A 23,668-nucleotide genomic window follows, 5' to 3' on the forward strand; every position below is an offset into this window, starting at 1 on the left:
AAGTTGAACAAGGTACCATAAGAAAGGAGTCTGTCATAGTTATTATTTGTGCTGCACTACATAGAAAGCTAATTTTTTTTCCTACAACCTTTTCATTTAATTTGTGTTTACACTCAGGAAATACTTGGGTTATCTCTTACCACAGAAATGGCCTTAGTTCATTAGAAGAATGTGTTATTTAAAAGGCAACCATTCATTTTAATTGTACTTTAAATTCTAATTTAAACAACCCTGGCTGGAGACATTCAGATAGTTGCTTCAATTTATAGTCGAAATGAATCTGTAATGAAATGATTAGTGATCCAAAGAATCCCAGCATTCCATAATCCCTTAGTAGGCAGATTTCAGCACAGTGAAAAAGATTATGAATCTGTAACTGCTGACAGATTGATAGTATTTGATAAAGCTCCTTATAGTGAATTAAAATGCTTAGAACACTAATTTCAAAGATATTTGAAGAGTTGTTTTTGTTTTTTGTTTTTTGTTTTTTTTGGAGAATGATATAGTTTTCCAAACTGTTTTCTCAAAATGTACTTTGTCTTTTCTATAGGATTCAGCTGCAGCAAAAGCATTCTCCAAACACCCTAATTCTGTATCACTTTGTGGGGAGGCCCATGTCCACCAGCTCAGAGTCAGCCTCAATAATTAAAAGACTGACTTTAAAGGTAAACTGGATACTTTTTCCCCTGTGAGCAAAATTCTTACTTCAGATGTTATAACTGTAATGAGTTTCTGAGTGCCTGACAATAATTTAGGTATTTTCAGAATTACACATTTATTTTGAATTGGTTAAGTGAATAACTCTCCTGCTGGAGAAGCTCGTGCTTTTCCACATCTCCATTTTGGTCTCTACAGATAGAAATACCTTCTGCCTGCTATCTCAGCCTGAACAAATCATGTGTCTTCTTGCAGCTGATGCAGCATTCCTGGTCAGTGTCTGGGCTAACACTGGATCCCGGTAAACTCCTCGAGGAGTTTCCACGGTGGTTAGAAAAGCTCTCTGCTCGTCATCAAGGCAGTATTATCATCATTATTGATTCTATAGATCAAGTTCAGGTACTCTTTCAACGTTCTGTTCATAATTTCCTTGGAAAACTTGGAAAAATAAGAAGTCCTATTTTCATAGCACTAGCCTCAAAAGGCCCAGGTTCAAATCCCAGCTCTGCCATTCTTGTTGGTGTGAGCTGGTCTCAGTTTCCTCATCAGCAAAATGAAGGGCTTCGGCTCTGAGATCCCTTCCTCTGTAATTCCCTTTGACCCATAGTTTAAAAAGCTCTTGACTCACAAGAGCCCTGAAGGCAGGTAGTACAACTGTCACCACCATTTTACAAAGATGGCTTCACTTGTCACCCAGCTCGTAAGTTATGGAGCCTGGATCCAATGCATGACTTCTGACCCTCAGTCTAGCTAGGGTTCTGTTCACTACTCTCACTGCCTTTTCTGGAAAAGAATCAGAAACATTGTCAGTGACAAGAGAAGCCATTTGCATTTCTATCCACTGATTTTATAATTTTCTCCTGGGAGGAAGCCAGACTGGTTAAAGATTATTATTGTGCTGATTATTAATCAAGGAAATGTTGGTCATTTTAATGAAGTCATTGATGTTTTTGAATAGCTAGACCCCTAATTTGCTTATATTTTAGTATTTATGGATTTAGTTAAAAACTTAGAATTAATTTGCCATATTTTACATTAAGAATATTTTGTATTTGGAGCACTCTAGTGAATCTAGTAGTTTTACCATACAGTACTCTTAATTTGGAAAGTATTATATCATTAACAAGAAGTATTTAATAATAGAATTTGGGGTTTGATTATTCAAAAATAGGTCCAAAACATTAAATGATAACTTCCATTTTTCTGCTTTAGTTAGTATTGAGAATGTGATTCTCTCAGTGAGTTTGAAGTAACAGACTGGATGTTGTTTTTGTATTTTCAAGCAAGTTGAAAAGCACATGAAATGGCTGATAGATCCCCTGCCTGTGAATGTGAGAGTAATTGTGTCTGTGAATGTAGAAACATGCCCTCCGGCATGGAGGTATGATAATAAGTTCTTCTTTCAGATTGTCTAGCTATATAAATATGTAAAGTCAGTATGTGATATGTGGCAATGTTATATATCCATTTTTTTTATCTTGTCCTGCCATAAAAAGTTCACTAAGCTGCCAGGAAAAATTATGAGTCTTCTCCTTCCCAATTTCATCCCTTATATCAGTCTTTTCTTCTCTTCCATCTTTATTCCTCCTGCCCATTATAGTATCTTTTTTGACCCAGTGCTTTTGCTCCTTTCTAAACGCTCCCACAAAGGCCTAACATTTTCCTCTTTCTGTTTTCTACTCACAAGTAACACCAAGATGCAGTGAATGTTACCAGCCAGGATCAACATTAGCAGGACAATATTGCCTGTAATACATACTCTGCTGTCAACTTCATTTTTCTCTTGCCAGGGCTAATTTTTTCACCCATCAGTGGTGAGTGTCAATTCGAATGTGTGGGTTATTGAATAGTGGGCATTTAGTTAATGTTTTCTGCTTTTGATATTAAAGATTTAAAATTGGTGAACATTAAATTTGATACATGTGAGACTTTTTAAATACTAAATTTATTATATATATTTTCAGTGATTGATGATTGTCTTATTGGGAATCAATGTTTTTATTGGTAATCCTGTTACACAGATCATCCAAAGCAAAGCAAAACTGATGGGTTTTCTGTCATGTAGAATGAGAGGACCCAGGAGGGATCAAATTTGCAAACTTGAGATCATCCATAATATAGACTCACAGCGAACTCTCTTAAAGATATACATCCCATGTCCTACACTAGAGGAGATCTCAAGATTGGTTGATAATAGAGTGTCTTGTATCTCTCTCGGTTTCCCTAAGAACAATGCCTTACTCACAGCAGGTGCCCAATAAATGTTTAATTAACATAGCTTCAAGCTACTATATAGAATAATATCTTCTAAATATTTTAGCAATATTAGATTTATGCTGTTTTATTTCATAGCACTGTGTGTGATTGTGAGAATTTTTTCAGAATGGCAATATAATTGTTAAGAGGAAACAAATCAAGTTAACATTAATATATAGGATATCAAGCTTCACTAAATATATTTCATATATTTCCAAAGTAGAGTAGAATGGCTAATTCTCATAAAAGATTTTTAGTATTTTGCTAGTAGACTATGATAGTACATATTATGTTACTAGACTAGAATATCATTGTTTCTTCTCTTGTCTTAAATATAAGGTTGTGGCCAACACTTCATCTGGATCCTTTAAATTCAAAAGATGCAAAAGCTCTTATTACTGCAGAATGTAGCTGTGTAAATATCAAGTTGACCAAAGACCAGGTACGAGCTTTAATTTTAATAGACAGATCTCACTGTATATGAGTTTTCTTAAAGAAAGTGTTATTTAAACTAAAGATATGGACTGCTTACTATCACAAGTAGAAATGAGTTTTAGCCACAATATGATTAAATGCATTTTATACTAAACTAGTAGTGAAAGATTTGGTATCTTGTGCTTTTGTATAGTTGGAAAATATGAGGGCTTTAAATGTTTGAGTTCGTGGTATACCCTCCACATACACCCCAAAATTCCTATCTACCTCCTTTATTGGGTAAAATCAGGAATGTTACCAAATCTGAATGTATTCCAACATATAAAAATTGTCATCTTGATCAAGATTCCACAGCCAGCTCATTCTTTGGTAATGTGAAAATCTCAGCAATTTGGACAGCTTCATTCCAGGTTGGACTTTATGTTTTCTTTTGTTTTTTTGCTAAATCACCATTCTAGGAAAAGAAACTCGAGCGACACTGTCGATCTGCTACTACCTGCAACGCCTTATATGTCACCCTTTTGTGTAAAATGATCACACAGTAAGTTGTGGATCCTTAGAATGCCGACCTGCACATTGTGTGTTTGCTGAAAACCATTTCACCAGCATGGGAATTTGGGAAGATGTGACCATCACTGTGCATTGGAGATGGATGGCAACTTTTTCCCAGATGCTGGCATGCCCTTGCTCTACTGTAGCAGTAACTGCAGAGTTGTCTGAACTCTGAAATAATTAATGAATTGTCAGATGTGGTTAAATATATTTACCTAACTTTTTAGTACTAATCCTGGGCCAGGTAGAGGATTGCTCCAGAAAACTTGTTTAACTATGAGCCAAACAGGTAAATACCATACACATAGGGAAAAGGCTTAGCTGAAGAATGGGGGAATTGTGCAGATCTCTTTGGATCTATACAATTGCTATCTTTAATTATCTTTTTTTACCTAATCTTCATGTTCTTTAACTTTAAAATATTAACATTGGAATCTCAAGTTCCTTCACCACTGAATTCCTTTGCTTTTTGATAAAGCAGCAGATTTCATGTTTATTGACACTTTATCTGCTTAACTGTATGTCATTGGACAAGTCACATTAACTTTTCCAGTTTCTCTTCTGCAAAATGAAAGTTGCTTAGATTAGTTGCTGTTATCTAAGGCCCTACTCTCTAGCTCTAAGATCATCATTCATTGGTGCACTCTGAGGAAGGTTTAAAAATTGCATCCTCCAGATATTATCCACTAAGGACTTTGACTCTGCACTGTGACATGGGGCTTGACCGATCATAAAATCAAGATCCAGACATCATAGAGAATCATATTTTTCCCATTGAAAATGTGGATTTGCAAAGAGTAATATTTTTAAAGCATCCCTTGTTGTGACCTCTTGCATGAAGATATCTGCTCATGAGCAATAGTAAAAAGTACAAATATTGAGTCATATTTTCAATTCATGTAATAATATTTGTTAAAATTATTCATTGAATGGAATACAAGGTTTTGCAAGGGTGAGTATTGGAAACTATCTTTGCATGTATTCTGAAAATAAAAAACTATTATTAAAAATATTGTTCATTGATTACAGGCTGATTTCTTTCCGGCTCTTTTCCCTTGTTGATTTGCCTGCTCACTTACCAGTTCTGCTTGATTATTTTCCCGGTACCTCAATGTTGTCTATTTGCATCAAGGAATCAGCCAGAGCACTCTTTTTAAGTGTCCTACATTCTTGTGATATCTGCTATTAGGGCTGATATGTTTTGGGTAGTGATGCTTTTTTGCTGTTACTGTAATTTATTACCAGATTTTATCATTTGAAAGAGTGAAATCTGCTTTCCCTCAAAGGCTTAATACAAATTTAAACCTCTCTCTTTTATTTCAGCAGGGCTGGAAAAGCAGGCAGCATAGATGAAATCTTGCAGCAGTGTTTCCAGTGTCAGGATACTGTGTCCTTGTATAGGCTGGTACTGAGATCAATTCAGGAATCCATGGAAAATGATAAAGAAAGGGATCTAATGAAGGAGGTTAGTACATAGTGTCATAAAAGATTGGTTTTTTTTTAAAGTATACTTTGTTCTCTGTGACTTTAATAATTACTTAGATATTCTTTGTTTAATGCTATAATTTTAAGTTGTTATTAAAGATGTTTCACACAAATCCAAGAATCCCAGCAAATCAAAACATGCTTTCTTGTTGTAAAGGCTTATGACTGATTTGTTTGGTAAAAATCTACTGTCCGTGCTGCCCAGATAAATACCTACGTACCCAGCTGGACTTACATCTCAAGATAATTTATTTGATTCTACTGATCAAAGGTGGAGGGCTCTAGCTAGATAGAATGAGTCAGGACAGTGGCTGCTTATCTCCAAGTCCTGCTACTGGGTAATTCCTTTCCTTGACTTTATGTTTGTCTTAGATATTTCTCAGATACTTAGCAGGCTGTGGGAAGGCTTACAACCCTTTCCAGGGGTCCTCAAACTACGGCCCCCGGGCCAGATGCGGCAGCTGAGGATGTTTATCCCCCTCACCCAGGGCTATGAAGTTTCTTTATTTAAAGGCCCACAAAACAAAATTCTTGTTTTTACTATAGTCTGGCGCTCCAACAGTCTGAGAACAGTGAACTGGCCCCCTATTTAAAAAGTTTGAGGATCCTGCTTTAGATATTTGTGGGATCTGCCCAAATGTATACAATTCTCGATTTGCCTGATTGAAATGTGCATTTGGCATGATTTAGATGAATGTTTGACTGAATGCAAGAGTGGTATCCAGCTAGCTTACCTCTTTTTAAAAAAAATTTTTTTAATAGTATTTTTTTTCCAATTACACATGAAGAGTTTTTGACATTCATTTTTTTTTAAGATTTTGAGTACCAAATTTTCTTTTCTCCCTCCCTTCCTTACCCCCCCCCTCCAAGACAGCAAGCAATCTGATATGGGTTATACATGTACAGCCATTTAAAAAATATTTCTATATTATCATATTGTGAACAAAAGGGAAAAACCACAAGAAAGAAAAAAGCAAACAGTTTTTAAATGGTGAAAATAGTATGCTTTGATTTATATTTAGTCTCCATAGTTCTCTCTCTGGATGCTGATAGTATTTTCTATCCCAGATCTATTGTATTTGTCTTGGATCAATGTATTGCTGAAAAGAGCTAAGTCTCTCATAGCTGCTCATCACATAATCTTGCTGTTACTATGTATGATATTCTCCTGGTTCTGCTCATTTCACTCAGCATCAGTTAATATAAATCTTTCCAGACTTTTCTGAAATCAGCCTTCTCATCTTTTCTTATAGGATAATAATATTCCTTTACATTCAAATGCCAAAACTTCTTCAGTTATTCCCAAACTGATGGGCATCCACTCAGTTTCTAGTTTCTTGCCACTACAAAAAGAGCTGTTACAAACATTTTTGCACAGTGATCTCTTTGAGATACAGACCAAGTAGTGACACTGCTGGGTCAAAGGATAGGCAGTTTTATAGCTCTTTGGGTGTAGTTCCAAATTGTTCTCCAAAATGCTAGCTTGCTTCTTAAAAAATATATTCTAGACTTAGAAGTCTATCAATAGCAAGCTTCTAAAATGCTCACATTTAGGAAAATTAACAGTAAGATAAATTTATTCCCTTTGAAGTACATTTATCTTAACTTTTGAAATTTTGCATTTTATGTATTAGTAGTTTTTATTGGGCTTCCTTTTTTTCTCTGCACGTACAATACATATTGCAGTACAAGACATTTTATATCATTTCAATTCTGTTTGCAAAACAAAGTTCCCATAGCTTAATGACATCTTTAGATGCTTTGTTGGTATATCAGGAGAAATCAGTGGACCTGACTTTTGTGAATAAACAATTCTTAAGATTAAGGATTTATATAGCCATTTGCCCCCTTATTTGTAATACTTCTGAATCATGATGTCATTCTGTTCGGTCTGTAGATCCTCTGCCTGGTCACTGTCAGTCACAATGGAGTGAGTGAATCAGAACTGATGGAACTCTACCCTGACCTGTCCTGGCCGGTGCTGACATCCCTCATTCATAGTTTGCACAAAATGTGTTTATTGACGTATGGCTGTGGCTTACTCAAGTTCCAGCATCTCCAGGTAAATGGTCTGTTTTGCATATTTGCCAAAGTGACTTTTGCCTCTCACCTTGATTAGATCTAAAACCAGAAGTATCTGTTGAGAGCTTCTAATGTGCAAGTTACTGAGCTCCCGCCTAGGGAAGAACCAGAGATGAATGAAATGGACCTCTAGTGAGCCTAGTGAGACTATCTTGTGTGGAACTCATAGCATCAGTAATCAAAGAGCAGTTGAGAAGGTTCCAACAGATGCTCAGAATTAGGAGAAATCACTTCTATTGGCAGAGCTATGTGGAGGGAAATCAGGGAAGGCTATAGAAGGGGTAGCTCTTGGTCTCACTGTGGGGGGTAGATTTGGCTGTGAAGAACTGAGAGGACAGATCATTCCAGTCAGGGGGAACAATGGGAGTCAAGACATTCAGGTTGTACAATGTGGAGTTTGATAAGACTGGAAAAGGTAGATGTTGTGCCTTGAATGACAGGCTAAGGAGTAAAAAATTTATGCAGTAGGCAGCAGAAATACCATCAAAAAATTTTGCAGTGTGGGGATGAGGAGAAGGAGGCAACAAAATCAAAGCTGTGATTTAGAAATATTAAATAAAAACATAACATTATAATTTCAAAGGAACTGTATAGAGCTTAATGCTGTCCAAAATACCTGCTTTGTTTTATCAGATTTTATTTGTGTAAAAAGGTAAACATATTCCTGCCTTTAATATCCTTTATATTTTTAGTGTATTTTTTATCCTCACTTATTCTGCATATAATTAATCTTATTACTAGGAGTGTGTTTTTGTCTTATGTTCATAGGTTTTGTTTGGTAATCTATTGAGTCCCATTTTCTAGCTTTGCTTCATCCTTTATTTTCAGTTTCATATTTTACTTGGTATTGGTAATTGCTTCTCCAACATTGCAACTGTAATTTCGTTGATGTAAAACTCCTAATGTGGAAATTCCTTCAGCTGATACAGTTAGTAACTCGTTCCTAACTCAAGAATTGCATGGGACATTGAGGCTGTGTCACCTTCCTGGATTGTCATGGCTTAGATCATATCAAAGACAAAAACACAGGTTTTCTTGTCTTCATAGAAGGTCTTCTATTCATTATGTCACATTATTTTTCATATGTCTCGAGATCTTTCACACATGAATTAAAATTTGAGTTAATTTTTTCTTTTCCTAAAAATAAATGTTATGGGGCATGTAGTGAATAATTCATGTAGTGAATAGAGCACCAGCTCTGAAGTCAGGAGGATCTGAGTTCAAATCCGACCTCAGACACTTAACACTTCCTAGCTGTGTGACTCTGAGGCAAGTTATTTAACCCTAATTGCCTCAGCAAATAAATGAATGAATGAAATGATTAAATGGAGGTATTTTATCAAATTTGAAGTACCAAATATTTTATAGCGTGTAGTATTTGCTAAAAAAACAAACAAAAATACAGCTTTATGACTATTTTCTGTAGTACTAAAAGGATGGGTAGGGCTACAGATGTCAACCAGTCAATGAACACCAAGTGCTTGCTATATACCAGGCACTTGGCTAAGTGCTGGGGGTGCAAAAACAGGCAAAATACAATCCCTGCCCTCAAAGCACTTACAGTCTAATAAGGAAGAAAATACATATGTAATGTGAATATCACTTAATAAAATGATATAATTTGTTTATATTTTTCCTAGGCTTGGGAAACAGTGAGATTAGAATACATGGAAGAAAGTCAAGATATTTCTACCTATAGAGAAAAGTTAATTGAATATTTCACTTCCCAACTAAGGTATTTTACTTCTTCAATTTGGTCCTTCTCTAACTTCTGTTGTGAACAGTAGACACCAATATCATTTTCTATTTATGTGGCTTTATAGTTTAAGAATTTGGCAGTGACTAAATACATGCAGATCCCTTCTTTGCACTTTAAATGTCAAAAGTATCAAATTACTAATGCTTTAAAATGTAAATCTTTTTTCAGAAGAAAGCTCACCTTGGTGGGTAGAGCCAGCTGTCAGAGTCCTGAAGGCCTGTCTTCATGACTTCCCTCTGACACATACAGAGCTGTGTGACCTTAGGCATAACTTTACCTCTCTGTGCCCCATTTTTCAAAGCCCTTCCGTTTCTTATGAGTCACTGATAGAGTTTGGTAAAGATTTCCATGCCAGAAGTTTTATCACATGGATAAAAATGAGAGGTTCCCAGATCTAAAAATATTTCAGAGGGGATTTCAATTCCCTCATTTAATAATTGAAGTAGTCATATTTAAAAAAAAAAAAAAAAAAAAAGGTCTAATATTTTGACCAAGGATTCAAACCAAATTTAAGATGGGGAAATTTGGATTTGGCATAGAAAATACTTTAATGCTGAATTTTTTCCTAGTTTAATAGTTAAAGAAAAAGTATAGATTTGTGTTTCATTTCATTGAATAATGAAATTTAGTTTTTCTTTTTTTTTTCTGAACTTGCCCTTTTTAAAAAGTTTTATTGATGTCTTTTGTTTTGACATCATGATTATCATTTTTATTGTATTTTCCAAATATTTCCTAGATTGTCTTTTATTTGGGTTAGAGCTAATCATGTGGTTTCTTTGGCCTTTGACGTAGGGGCCATTAGGTCTAAGTCCCTGGTAATATCTTAGTTATTGGCTAATATAAAGAATCAGGGCATGATGCTAAAAAAAGCTTATTTCCTTCAAAATCATACTTTTACTGTCTCTTCATGATTTCATCACTGTGTCACTGCTTCAGTGAGAATTGGAGGGGTGCCCAACGCACCATGTGTTGATTGTGTTGAATTTCCTCCCCTTCCTTTCCTTAGTAAAGCCCGAGTGACCTGGAGGTGTGCGGATGAGCTCCCTTGGCTTTTCCAACAACAAGGCAACAGACAGAAGTTGCACGAATGTCTACTCAACCTCTTTGTGTCTCAGAATCTTTATAAAAGGTAAGAAGAGATCACATCTCAGTGAGTTAGTTTGGATTTTCAAAATCCAAAAATTTGGACTTATAAAAACAAGTGTATTTTAAAATCAGTATCATTCTGGCAATTTGAGATTCTAGTAAAACAAATCATGGTGGAGACTGATCTATAGAAAATGGTATTATTCATCATTTCAGTCATGTTTGACTCTTTATGACTCCATTTGGGGTTTTCTTGGCAGAAATACTAGGGCGGTTTATCATTTGCTTCTCCAGCTCATTTTACAGATCAGAAAATTGAGGCAAACAAAGTATTGGACTAGAGTAGGACTTTTGAATGTTTTTGGAGTCACCGTCCCTCAGAGTCTGATGGAGTCTCTGGAGCCCTTCTCAAAAGAATGTTTGTCTAAATGCATAAAATAAATTATATTGAATTGCAAAGAAAACTAGTTATGCAGATTTGAAAAAAAATGCCCAGAGCCCAGATTAAGAAGTACTAGACTAGATAAAAGAGCAAGATTTCACAGCCCTTTCTAGTTCTAATCCTATATAAGAGGGCATCTGGTGGTACAGTAGCTAGAGCCCTGGGCCTAGAGTCAGGGAGATCTCATTTCAGAACTAGCCCCAGGCACTTACTAGTTGTGTGACTCTGGGCAAGTCATTTAATCTATTTACCTCCATTCCCCCAACTATAAAATGGGAATATTAATAGTATTGTCTCCTAGGGTTGTTGTAAGGATCAATTGAGTTAATATTTATAAACATTAAGTACAATGTCTGGCATATAGTAGGTATTTAATAAATGTATATATCCTTTCCTTCCTTCCTTCTTATGTCTCAGATTTAAGCTTTTGAGACCAGGTGCCATTCTCTAAATCGAACCTAATTAATGATGAGTCATTCACATTGTGATTTTTCTATGTTACATCTCTTTTATTTAGTATCTTGCTTGTTTTTAATATATACTGTGTCTAACATTAGCCCTTGTGATTCACTATGAATATTAGAATTTTTTCCCATCATCTTTACAAATCTAAATATTTGAGTGTTTTTTTCTCTCTTCGTAGTGATCTTTCTTCAGGTTACTTTTGATTTCTTTATGGCCAGAAATCTAAATGATTTTTCCCCATGCCTGTCTGTATTTTAATGCATCCTCCACTGGAGAATAGCAAGTCTCCCTTGAACCTGGAATCATCTGCAGAAGAAATATGTTTTCTTTTGTCTTGAAGCTTGGTGACAAAAATGCAGAGTAGGAGTCCAGTTAGAGCCCATCATTCTTCTCAGCTTCATTAGTCTATGATGTTCCCCCCATCCCATTAGTTATCTTAAGAGTGATCCTGGCTTTTGATGTTGGATGTCAGTTTAATGGGTTGGTATCACTACAGAATCCTTTTTCAAACATATCTGCACTTGACTTGTCAAGGAGCTATTTGTCTTCATGGAAATACTTTTAATTAACATTTACTTGTTTTGGCTTTCATTTTTAAACAAAGCATGGAGTTACTTGTTTTCATAGCAGCAGTTCTCCCATATTTATTATTCGATACAAAGCAACCCATGAATTCTAGCAAAGTGGTTATATACAGAGAATAAGCTTCTGTGTGTCATGTCATAACTGTAGAGAGCTAAATCTTGGACAAAATTGATAGTAGCTTGTATGTATTTTATTTTCGAGCTGTGTATGTGTGTGTGTGTGTGTGTGTGTGTGTGTGTGTGTGTGTGTAGTTTCTCATTAAATTATTATATTAAAACAGAGGACACTTTGCTGAATTGCTGAGCTATTGGCAGCTCGTTGGGAGAGATAAGGGATCCATGGCTGCCGAATATTTTGATTCCTTGAAGCAGTACGAGAAAAACTGTGAAGGAGAAGAAAGCATGATGTCGTTAGCTAATCTCTATGAAACCTTGGGTCGATTTCTCAAGGACCTCGGCCTTCTCAGTCAGGTAAGGGTCTCCAAGACTCCCTGGAAATGTGGATTTTCATATTGTGACTAAATGTAGAGTCCTATCTCTTTACCTTTATTTATGCTTACTCTTACTCCACTTACTGCTTCTCCTGTAGTGTGAAATAGCCATTAAGAAGCAGGTTTCTAAGAGTTCTTGTGTTTATTTGATTTCCTTTCGAAGAGGGGCAACATTCATTAGAAAATACGTTTTTAAGAGTTCTTGATTTTAATTTGATTTTGGGGGGGGGGGGCAGGCTATTGTTCCCTTGCAGAGGTCTTTAGAAATCCGAGAAACAGCCCTGGATCCAGATCATCCTCGAGTGGCCCAGTCCCTCCATCAGCTGGCAAGTGTTTATGTACAGTGGAAAAAATTTGGCAATGCCGAGCAGCTCTATAAACAAGCCCTGGAAATCCTGGAGAATGCTTATGGTTCCGAACACCCTCTTATTGCCCGGGAGCTAGATGCGCTTGCAACCTTGTATCAGAAACAAAACAAGTAAGAATGAAGCTGGTAGTATTGCCATGTCAGAGGAGGAGGTTTGGGTTGTTTTACATTTTAATAAATACATTGTGGCAGAGAGCGATGAGAGGTGATGAGGGCATAAGTGGTCCCTGGGTGTTTCTTAATTTTTCTAACTTCTGTACACAGTGTATTTAAGGAGAATTTCTTAAGATGAATTTATATGGAGTAACAGTATTGAACAAGAACCACACTGTGTTCAGCAGGCAACTAATTAGGACTGCAAACTAAAACTTTTATTTTACCTTAAGACATACTGGTAGAACATATTTCTGAGCCAATTAAAAATGCTACAATATCTACAAGGTTACTGACCAAGACTTGTGATGATAACTCACTAGGATCATCCACTGTTGCTGTGAGGTGAAGAAGGCTATCATTTTGGGCTGGGCTGAGAGATGGGAGACCTGGATTTTAGCCCCAGTCCTACCATTGAACAGTCAGGCAAATCACTGCCTCCTGCCTGGGGCAGCTCGGTGGCGCAGTGGATATAGTACCAGTCCTGAAATCAAGATCTAAGTTCAAATCTCGTCTCAGACACTGGGCAAGTCACTTAACCCCAATTGCCTCAGAAAAAAAAAGAAAAGAAAAGAAATCTAAAATCCTTAGCAAGGTTAACTCAAGAAACATTTATTAAGCATCACTCTGATCCAGGCACTGAGAATACTTAGACATCTCCCTTTTCTCTATCCAGCAAACAAAAGCCTTAGAGGCTACTCCTTTTATGTAAGTTAAATCTTGTTTTCCTGAGACATTATTGTAGAGCTAGGTTTTAGTTTTATGAGATGAGATATTTTTGGTAGAATCTTTAAATTTCAGAAACATTTTCATTATATGAAAGCTGCATTATTTAGTAACCAAAAATATTTCTTCATATATGCATTTTAAAATAGTTCATTTTTTGCCAAAATGATGTGTGAACATTTGTTTCTTCCTTTTAGCTTATTTTTCATCTAAATTACTTTTTTTAGATATGAACAAGCTGAACATCTAAGGAAAAAGTCCTTTAAGATCCGACAGAAAGTTGCAAGGAGAAAAGGCAATTTGGTAAAGAAAAAAAGTTTTTCTTTCATTATATATTTGAAATCCTAACAATGATTCAAAACTGAATTTCATCTAGCAAGCACATGATGGGCTTTATTCTTTCACAAAGTTAGAGACTTGATAATTTGCATTCTTGAAGTGTTAGTTAAGGTTTTTCCAGTGGTCCTCATCCTCCATGAGGCTTTAGGAGTACAACTATTGGTGGGAAGAGAGAACTATGAAACTCTTGGATGTTGAACTACAATATGACTGAAGAATATTCAGAGAGAATAAAGAAGCAGGGCCTCCTTAAACAAAAATCTGAGCAAGATTTTTGTGTTTTAAGTTCTGAGGAAGTAAGAAAAAATTCCCTACAAACACAAGGTATATATATATATACATATATTTAATTTTGTAAATTAGTTTTTAAAAATTAGGCCTCAATTTTCATATCCCTAATATGGAAACCATAATAATAAAACTATTTGCACTGTCTGTACCTTAAAAGATTATAAGAAATGTGCTCTCTAAACCCCAAAGCCCTTGTTACTTGGAAGCTCTTTATCATGGTTTAAAACACTCCATGTCTAATTTTAATTAGGAAGTGAGAATGTTCAATAATAACTTAGTGAGCTGATTTTTAATTCTGCTTGTTTTTAAGTTGTGCTGTTGTTTATGGTATTAAGTTTAGACTTAAGAAAAGAAAGAAAAAAGTAAAAATTCTGAATGGGCAGTGAGGGAGACACCCTTATAATTCCAATTCTTTAAAAAGAAATAGTGAAGCATAAAGTTCGCTATCAAGTTATTTTCTGAATGACTTGTGCTTCCCACCCCCATTGCTTCCCACAAACATTTTAATGAAATTTAGTATATGAATGATGGGAATACTTGGATGTGGGTGATTTTTAATGAATAATAATTTTTAATTATATGACAAATAATTGCAATTGCCTTTAAAGAAGAAAAAAAGCATGGTTAATCATTGGATATTGCTTCAAACTAAACTGGTGACAAATTGATTTTTTCTTTGCCCTTTAGTATGGATTCGCTCTCCTACGTCGACGGGCTCTACAGTTAGAAGAACTTACATTAAGCAAAGACACACCGGATAATGCTCGAACCCTCAATGAGCTGGGTGTTCTCTATTATCTGCAAAATAATCTTGAGTAAGTAATTTATTGATCAGAAAATAAGTAAAGATAAAGAAGCAAAAGGAGAAGGAAACAACAGAGTATGAGATGTATGGATGGTGTCATGGAAGCAACAAACATAATCTCTGACAAACTTTAGGAACTATGTGGTCCGTGGGGTCAGGAAGAATTGGACACAAGTGAATAACAAATGTTATTTTTCCATTCAATATTTTGATTCCTAGGTCAAAATATTTAGCTTTGAAAAAAACTAATTGTTCAGTTGTCTGAAAGTATAGTGCTTAACAAAATTATTGAAATCTTAGGATTTAAAAAATATTACAAATGTTTAGACCATTGTATTAAGATCCAATTAGATATTTTGGGAATATTGAACTTGGGCTTTTTGAACTGCCTCCCAAAGGAAGGACTTGATTTTTAAAGAATTTTTGTTTTAAAATCATTCATTTTAAAATCTTATGCAAAATCTGTATGTCATCTAAGTGGGGAAGTTGGAACACTGAGGTCATTAGTTAGGTGATTCATGCCCCCAGATTTGCTTTCAGGAAAGCAGTTATTTTGGCGTGGTTTTTACAAGAGGGCAGGATATATTGGTCCAAGTTCTCTACCCTGTCTACTTACTATGTAAAAATATTTCCTCACTTTTCCACTTCAATTCACCTAGTAGATGTGGCTTTTCAGGAGCTTAACTGTACAGACCTCGCTGATTGCCTTAAAGACCATTTGTGCTGTTACCATTCGCAGGGCCGCCGATCTGTTTCTGAAACGCTCCTTAGACATGAGGGAGCGAGTCTTAGGGCCGGACCATCCTGACTGTGCCCAGTCTTTAAACAACCTGGCTGCTCTCTACAACGAGAAGCAGCAGTATGCAGAGGCGGAGGAACTCTATGAGCGAGCCCTGGACATTAGGAGGCGAGCACTGGCCCCCGACCACCCCTCACTGGCATATACAGGGAAGCATCTAGCGATCCTGTACAAGAAACTGGTCTGTGTTTGTTTGAACTGCACTTGCTTTCACTGCATAGCTTTTTGTGTTCAGGATATTCCATTCAAATCACCAGTACTGACAAATAAACAATTTCACTTCTCTAAGATAAATAACTTTTCTTTGAGCTATTACATCTGTCAAGTAGATGGATAAATAAAAGTGTATTTAGGATTTGAGCCTTCATAAAATTATGGTAGAGTATAGTAGAGGGAAGGAAGTAAAGGGTAAAACCCTTCATCTTCCTGGGCTCTAATTTCCTCATTTGTAAAATGAGGATTTAGTTGAGATATAGAAGGTTCCTTCTTTAATTAGAGGCTGATAACTGGATTCTCAATTTACAACAGAAGTTTTTCTAAAGTATATTTTATAAATATCAGTATTTTTACCAGAATGGTGATTTTAGATCATGGCCCTAATTTTAAATGATAATTTTACAATTCTGAAGTGATTCTTCTTCAGCTGTAATCCATATCCTTAAAGTACAGAAAGAAGTGGCTATGATTTTTCACCATCTGTCTATGACTTTATGATTTTGTACCATCTGCCTATAACTTTATGATTTTGCACCATCTGTCTGTGACTTCATTGATGGTCTCAGAGTCAATGGCCAAAAAATAGATCAGTGGGCAGCCAGCATATCAGTGAGCCCATCCTCTGAAAATACCTGACCCATCCTTAGATTTGAGGCTTTTGTGGCTTGCGGGGAAGACCTGCTGGCACTTGCCTTCTACTGACATAAAATGAGAAGGACCTGAGTGACTGTAGCCAAAGCAAACCCTGGAACAGGCCAGCCACACACGTTGTAAAACAGCCACTTCCTACAAGCCCCTCAAGCTCAGGTCTAAGTGGTCTCTTCTATTACTTGAGCACTTTTATCATATAGTGCTTTCCCTATTGAATCAGTCATTTCATGGTGCTAGAAGCCAGTAGCCCTACAGCATAACCCACAGCCTGCAGCATAGCCCATAATTCCATGTAGAACAAGGTCAGCAGGTTTTTTTTTAAAAGACAAGAATGTGGCATTTTCCAGACAAAGCTAATGCTGAGATGGAGGAAAGGGAAGTGAGCATTTTAGCCGAAAATCCAGTTTCCATGAGCACTCTCAACTCTTTTATTTCATGAGCATGGTCTTCCCATATCTCTTAACTGAATGAAAGTTAATTTTGTTCTTTTGTCAAGATCATACACATGATCCTAATTTGCCATTTAAATAGCAGTTGATTGAAACTACCCTTCTTTTCTAGGACTTATATTTAAATATATCAAATGAATGTCAAAGGGCGTTTCTTTGCCAGGTGGTGTATTCTTGACATCAAAATACATAAACAAGAAGGAAACCAGAATGAATTTTATTATTAAATACAGTAAATAAATAAATGAGTTCTTCAGTTAGACATTTCTATAGCAGTATCTATTCAAGGACAGGAAACTTAAGAATCAGATGTTTGCCCACTTCAATCAAATAGATGATACGGTGAATTCAGACCACTTTTCTACTTTCCTTTCAGCTTGAAACAAAACACTTATCCATGACATATTGAGGAATATTTACAGTATTTCTACTTAAGTAGGACTTAACACTATCCAGTTTCCCAGCTTCCATTTGCACTGAGCACCAGCACATTCAGGAAGATACCAACAAATCCTTGGAAGTGTCAAGTGAACTTGATTATGTGCCAAATGGGGTGCTGTACACCTGGAACTTGTAAAATATTTTTGAGCTCTCATCTCCCTTGCCCAGTCTCTGTCGCTGGAATACAAGACAGTAGGATATGAGTTCTTTTTAGAATAGAAGCCATTATGGGTTTTATCTTTATGTCCCTAGCTTGTATCCATGCAGTACATTATCTTACACATGGTATGGTATTTAACAAATGTTTATTGAATTAAGAAATGGATGAAATGTTGAGAGTTGTTAAGGGAAATTTGTAAACTTATTAAGTATTCATAATTGATCTAAAATATAATATATTTCCTTTTTTTAAGCAGCTGTTCAATTATATGATGTAATTTACTTTCTTCATATCACTTTATTTTACAGGGGAAACTTGATAAGGCTGTGCCTTTATATGAACTGGCTGTAGAAATACGTCAGAAATCTTTTGGTCCAAAACATCCTAGTGTGGCTACTGCCTTGGTAAACCTTGCTGTCCTTTATAGCCAAATGGTGAGTTCCTTGATTTTTTAACTTCCACAAATCCCCTATATTATAGTATATATTGAAAGACCCATATTGCCCTCGGTGTACATGCTCTCCTCTGATACAGTCCAGAGTAATAGCATCATGAACTGCTGAAATTTAAAAAAAGAAAAAAGGCAAAATACATTGTCATCTGGTAGACAAACTCCCATTGATGGCCTCTTCAAACTTAGCTCATATGGACATTAAATATGGCGTTCTGAACTGTCACCAGACTGGTACATTCAGCCTCTCCAATCTAATAGAATATCTAGTAGAAATTTAACTTGGGCACCATAAATTTAAAGTGAAAATAATTTAAAGAGAACTAAAATTGTTTATTCTGATCTTTGGAATAGCATTAAGAAACCTTTTCATTTAGTGGCCTTTTAAAATAATTACAGTAGAAGTAACTTACAAGAACAGCAGTTTCTGGTTTAAAAAGCCATCTCACACATTTTATTTCATTTGATTCCCACAATAGAGCAGGAAATTGTAGGAGTAATGGCATTCTCGTTTTACACCTCAGAAAACTGAGGCTCAGAGTGAGTAAAGGCACACAAGGACCCAAGATCGAGACAGACCCTGGAACAAACCCACAATTCCTGACTTCAAGTCCAGCCTTCCTGTCTCTTCACCATAATAATATGATCAGGCTACCTTTCAGTTGTTCAGTCCTTTTAGCCATGTCTGACACTTCATGATCCCATTTAGGGTTTTCTTGTAAGAGATACTAGAGTGATTTTGCCATGTCCTTCTCCACATCATTTTACCGAGGAGGAAACTGGGGCAAACAGAGCTTCCCCAGGGTCACAGAGCTAGGAAAAGTTTGTGACTAGATTTGAACTTAGGTTTTTTCCTGACTCTAGATCTGGCACTGGGCCACTTAGCTATTCCCCCTTTCATTTACACAGACTTAAATAATTATAATCAAGTTTTATGAGAAGATAGTCGACTGAGCCCCTAGATTAGTTAAACTAAGTACCTAAAGGCTTAATGCCTTCAATATTTTCCTTTATCTTCATACACTAGGGAGAGAATATTACCCTGAAGGCTTTATTGGTTGATGCCAGTTCTTAATGGGCTCTTAAGGAAATGCCAAGAGAGCACAAAGATTAGCCACTCTTGCCAAACTGAGAAGACTTAGAAAATAGAGCCAGGGTGGGATGAATAGCCATCATTGAAGGACCAGTCCTGGGCAGAATTTGGAGAGGCTCATTCTCTCTGATTTGTGTGAATTGTCCAGCTCATAGCCATTTTTTAAGACTGCCCATTTAGAGAGCTTTTACTCTCTGTATTTGAAGAGTACCCACATAAATGAAGTCAGAGATGCTGAAGTAAATCAATTGAAGAAATAGTAAGGAAAAGAGCGAGAATTATCATCCCTATTTTGTAGATAAGGCAAATGAAGCTAAAAATTTATCTGATTAAAGTCAGATCAGTAACTAAATTAGGATTGGAACCCAAGATTCCTCATCTAGCAGCCTTTTCATACTCCTGATGAATAAATTATTCTCTAATTTAAAATATTCTTTTTCTAAAAATTTATTTTTGTCAAATAACGTGATTTGATACATATTAATTTTAGCAATTTGGTATATTTATCATATATTAACAAGCAATATGATTATTTTTTTTCTTCAAGAAAAAGCCTATTGAAGCCTTACCATTGTATGAACGAGCGTTAAAGATTTATGAAGACAGCCTGGGTCGGATGCACCCACGAGTAGGTGAAACACTGAAAAATTTGGCTGTGCTGAGGTAAGATTGTTATCCTTTTCCCTTATATAATCAGACTCTTGGGGGGGGGGGGGGGGGGGGGGGAGATATTTTTCACTTTTTGCAAACTTGAATAGTATAATAGATTTACCAACACGTCTATTTAAAGGTGGCTACTTTCCTAGGTAACATGATTTCACACACTAATGGTAATGGAAGGAAGTCAGCAGTATTGATTATTTTCCATCCTAAATTTGTAACTGGTATTAAGCTAGATAACATGGGTTCTTTGATGTTTGCCAGGCTAATGTTTGTAGCTTGAGTGACAAATCTGCTTGTTGACAAGAGTGGAAGATTAAATATGCTGTTCCAACAGATCCATCATTCTTTTTGTCACAAGAGACCGAGGGTTGAGGAACTTATCACAAAATGACTAACATTAACACAAAAGGCACCAGCAAAACTTGTTTTATAAAAACCTGGTGGCCTTGTCCTCTGTGTATTTCCCCCAGTCGTGCTTCTAGATTGCACTGGGCCCGTCCCTGTACCCAGCTTAGTCAGGAATGGTTCCCCTATAGCAGGAGAGAGGAGGCTGCAGGATTGGAGGCTTCTTGTTTTCTCATGCTTCTGAGTAAATAGATCCACTTGAGCAAAGCTCACCATCAGCTGATTTCTTATTCCCAGCTTTATTGTCCACATCACCACATTGTCCTACAGACTTTGGAAATGGCCATGGTGCTAGAATTACAGTTTTTAAAACTTGTGCTCATTTTGTTTAAGCTATGAAGGAGGAGATTTTGAAAAGGCTGCTGAGCTCTACAAGAGAGCAATGGATATAAAAGAAGCAGAAACGTCTCTTGTCGGAGGAAATGCGCTCTCGAGGCACTCATCCAGTGGAGATACATTTAGTTTAAAAACTCTTTCCCCCAATGTTTTCCTTCTCCATGGACAAAGGTAGCAGTCTCCGTTTTAAGAATATAGGCTAATTAAAACTCTCCAAACTGAAGCAGACATTGATGCACTTTACAATGAATTATTTGAGGCTTGGGACAGTATTACTTCAAACCATAACAAAGTGGTTTTTGCTTTTTTTTTTTTTTTTTAAGTTATTTGTCTCTGGCTGCCTTGTGCTGATCTAGAGTTTTATGTACTTATATGGAAGAGTGACTGGGAATAAAAGGAGTCAAGGGATGGAGTTACACCTGGATACCTTGTGCCAACTTTAAAAATATTTTTTATACTTTTCTTAAAGAATTTCCTTCTAGAGTGTGACAGTTCTAAGATATGTAGACCAGGGTGCCCTCCATCTCTCGGTACGAGGTCAGTCAGTTTCACACCAGGAACTCAAGGATTCTGGACAGCATCCTTTTTCAGTTGTGTTTCTTTAAGCAGCAGCCCTGCCTCTATATCTACCTCATAGAGATTTTGAGGATTAAAATGATAATAGATCAATCTATTTGAACATAAAATATTGGTATTAAACATTGGCTGCTACATTCTTATGATTTCTTCCACTGTCGTTTTTTTCTTAAGAAGACTATGCTAATATATAATCACCTTTTTAAAAAAACAATTTTATAAATGACTCCTATGTTTTCTTGTTGTTCATCAAAAACCTTGGGTATTTGAGATAAGGCAGCATACATCTCATCGTCCCAAATCTTTTCTGAACAAATTTTTGACTTGTCAAAATGTAACACTGATATTTTCTCATTTGTAAGCATACTTACTATGCAAAACCAGTCCATCATTTACATTTAAAACACTTATCTGCCATTTCTTATACTGAAAAATGAGACATTACAAAGGAGATTGCTACCTCCCAGCTTGGATATTATTTTGTATCGATTGTCATGTAAGTATAGAATTGTTTTGTATGTTTTTTTAATGTCTGTAGTTTTTAATGTGTAACATGCCTTCACTGCAAAGGTGAAAATGATATAACTGTATTCCACTTTTAAAATAAAAATGGAAAACTGGCTTCCTCATCTTCTGATTTTTCCTAGATTGCCAAATTATTTCTCTATATAACTGCTCAAGTGGTTTAACTAAAGCCCAGTTCTGACCATGTCAAATGAATGTTCAATAAATTCCAGTGGCTCCCTATTAACTCTAGCATTAAAAACAAAAATCCTGTTTAGCCTTGGTGGAGCTCTTCAGCGTCTGTCACCACCCTTTCTTTCTGGCATTATTACAGATGACCCTTCTTTACACGTGCTGGAGTCCAGCTAAGCTGGCCTGGCTACATGTCCCTGTGACAAATCAGCCTCCACATGTTTGTACGAGCTGTGCCCCCATGCCTGGGATGCACTCCTTCCCCACACTTCTTAGAATCCTTGTCTCTTTAATAGTTCTTCTCAGACATCACCCTCTGCAATAAGACCTTTCCTGTTCCTCCCAGCTGGCAGCTCCTCCACATCCCAAGTGACTTTGTACCAGTTTTATATATGTGTAAACATCTCCTTGAATGTAAGCAATCAGTCTTGCATTTCAGTCTTTATATTTCCAGTGCCTGGCCAATAGAGTTTTAGAGATGCTGTCCTGACTTTTATACAGGTATTTTGCAAGGAGACACAGCATATTATTTTGAAAAGGAAATTATTTTATTGAGATTATAGGAGTAAAATTTGTAAATGCTTGAGAACTAGTTCTACTTGAGGAGCTAAATGAGTTTTTAATCAAGATTCCATTTACATATTTAATATTTCACTTTACCCAAAAGGAACAAAGCAGGTACTTCAGATAAATATTCTAGAAGCCCTTTTTAATGATACGATCAGAAGAGCTATTTAACCTGAATTATCTACTTATATAATTTAATTTTGTAATTCATCTATCACAAGTTTGTCTATAAGTCCATATATTCTATATACTCATTTTAAAAGAAAAAATGGATAGAGTACTGGGGCCAGAGTCAGGAATACCCGAATTCAAGTTCAGCCTCAAACACTTCCTAGCTTTGTGACCTGGGCAAGTCGCTAAATTTTTGCCTGAGTCTCCTCTTCTCTAAATCCCTTGGAGAAGGAAATGGCCAACCGGGCCAGTATCTTTGCCAAGAAGATCCCCAAAGGGGTTGTGGAGAGTATGACGCACCTGAAGTGATTCAACAGCAAAGGCCACAGATGGCCTGCTGGATGACAGCACACAAAAGCATCTGCTGGGCTGAAATGATGAAGAGTAAAACTGAATAAGGACAGATGCATTCAGATGTTAAAAATTCAAATTCCCCAGTACAAAGAAGGAAAGCTTGACTTATCTGAATGTGATGGGGTTCAATGGGCCCAATGGGCATCATCTGCACAATGTGAAAAGCTGACACTATCAGTGATCAATAATTACACAGGGGACAAGTTGCACTATACTCGATTCTCTCATCAGACCACACCCGGAGTCATTGAGTCCTAGGTACCACATTTCAGGAAAGATATTGGAAGGAAAAGAGCATCCAGGAGGACAACCAGAATGAGGGGGACCTGAGCTTCAAAGGAGCATCCCAGGAGTGTCTAGCTTGGAGAAGAAAAGACATAGTGGGGGCATCAGAGGTCAGAACTAGGAGCAATGGGGAATGTCGTAGAAGGAAACATCAGGAAAAACTAGCAATTCAAGCTATCTCAAAAAGTGAAAGCTCCTCCAGCAGGGACTACCTGGTTCTACAGAGGATTCTTGTTCAGAGAGGTAGTACACCTAGCTCTAGAGACAGAGGACCTGGGTTCAACTCACACCTCCTTCTATCCTTGTGTGACCAACAAGTTTAACTGAACTTCCCTGGGCCAGTTTCTTCATCTATTAAATTAGGGGGCTCCGGATCTATG

At 36.5% G+C, this 23,668-nt stretch overlaps 1 protein-coding gene across 4 annotated transcripts in view; it reads left to right on the forward strand.

Annotated features, from left to right (window-relative positions):
- Positions 1–21,409, forward strand: part of NPHP3 (nephrocystin 3) — a 44,306-nt gene extending 22,897 nt beyond the window's left edge. Inside the window, exons 11-27 of one of the 4 annotated variants that reach the window (XM_031940116.1) lie at positions 551–665; positions 856–1,056; positions 1,941–2,038; positions 3,253–3,355; positions 3,807–3,889; positions 5,224–5,365; positions 7,283–7,447; positions 9,108–9,202; positions 10,233–10,355; positions 12,085–12,274; positions 12,531–12,772; positions 13,768–13,843; positions 14,858–14,985; positions 15,715–15,955; positions 18,000–18,125; positions 19,783–19,898; positions 20,637–21,409. In XM_031940116.1, coding sequence (XP_031795976.1) covers positions 551–665; positions 856–1,056; positions 1,941–2,038; positions 3,253–3,355; positions 3,807–3,889; positions 5,224–5,365; positions 7,283–7,447; positions 9,108–9,202; positions 10,233–10,355; positions 12,085–12,274; positions 12,531–12,772; positions 13,768–13,843; positions 14,858–14,985; positions 15,715–15,955; positions 18,000–18,125; positions 19,783–19,898; positions 20,637–20,814 — 2,422 coding nt within the window. In that variant the 3' untranslated portion in view covers positions 20,815–21,409. The remainder of the gene's footprint in view (positions 1–550; positions 666–855; positions 1,057–1,940; positions 2,039–3,252; positions 3,356–3,806; positions 3,890–5,223; positions 5,366–7,282; positions 7,448–9,107; positions 9,203–10,232; positions 10,356–12,084; positions 12,275–12,530; positions 12,773–13,767; positions 13,844–14,857; positions 14,986–15,714; positions 15,956–17,999; positions 18,126–19,782; positions 19,899–20,636) is intronic. The other 3 variants (XM_031940117.1, XM_031940118.1, XM_031940119.1) reach the window with 3 other exon arrangements.
- The last annotated feature ends 2,259 nt before the right edge of the window (positions 21,410–23,668 follow it).

The sequence above is a fragment of the Sarcophilus harrisii genome, chromosome 5, assembly GCF_902635505.1.
Source record: "Sarcophilus harrisii chromosome 5, mSarHar1.11, whole genome shotgun sequence".
NCBI lineage: Eukaryota > Metazoa > Chordata > Mammalia > Dasyuromorphia > Dasyuridae > Sarcophilus > Sarcophilus harrisii.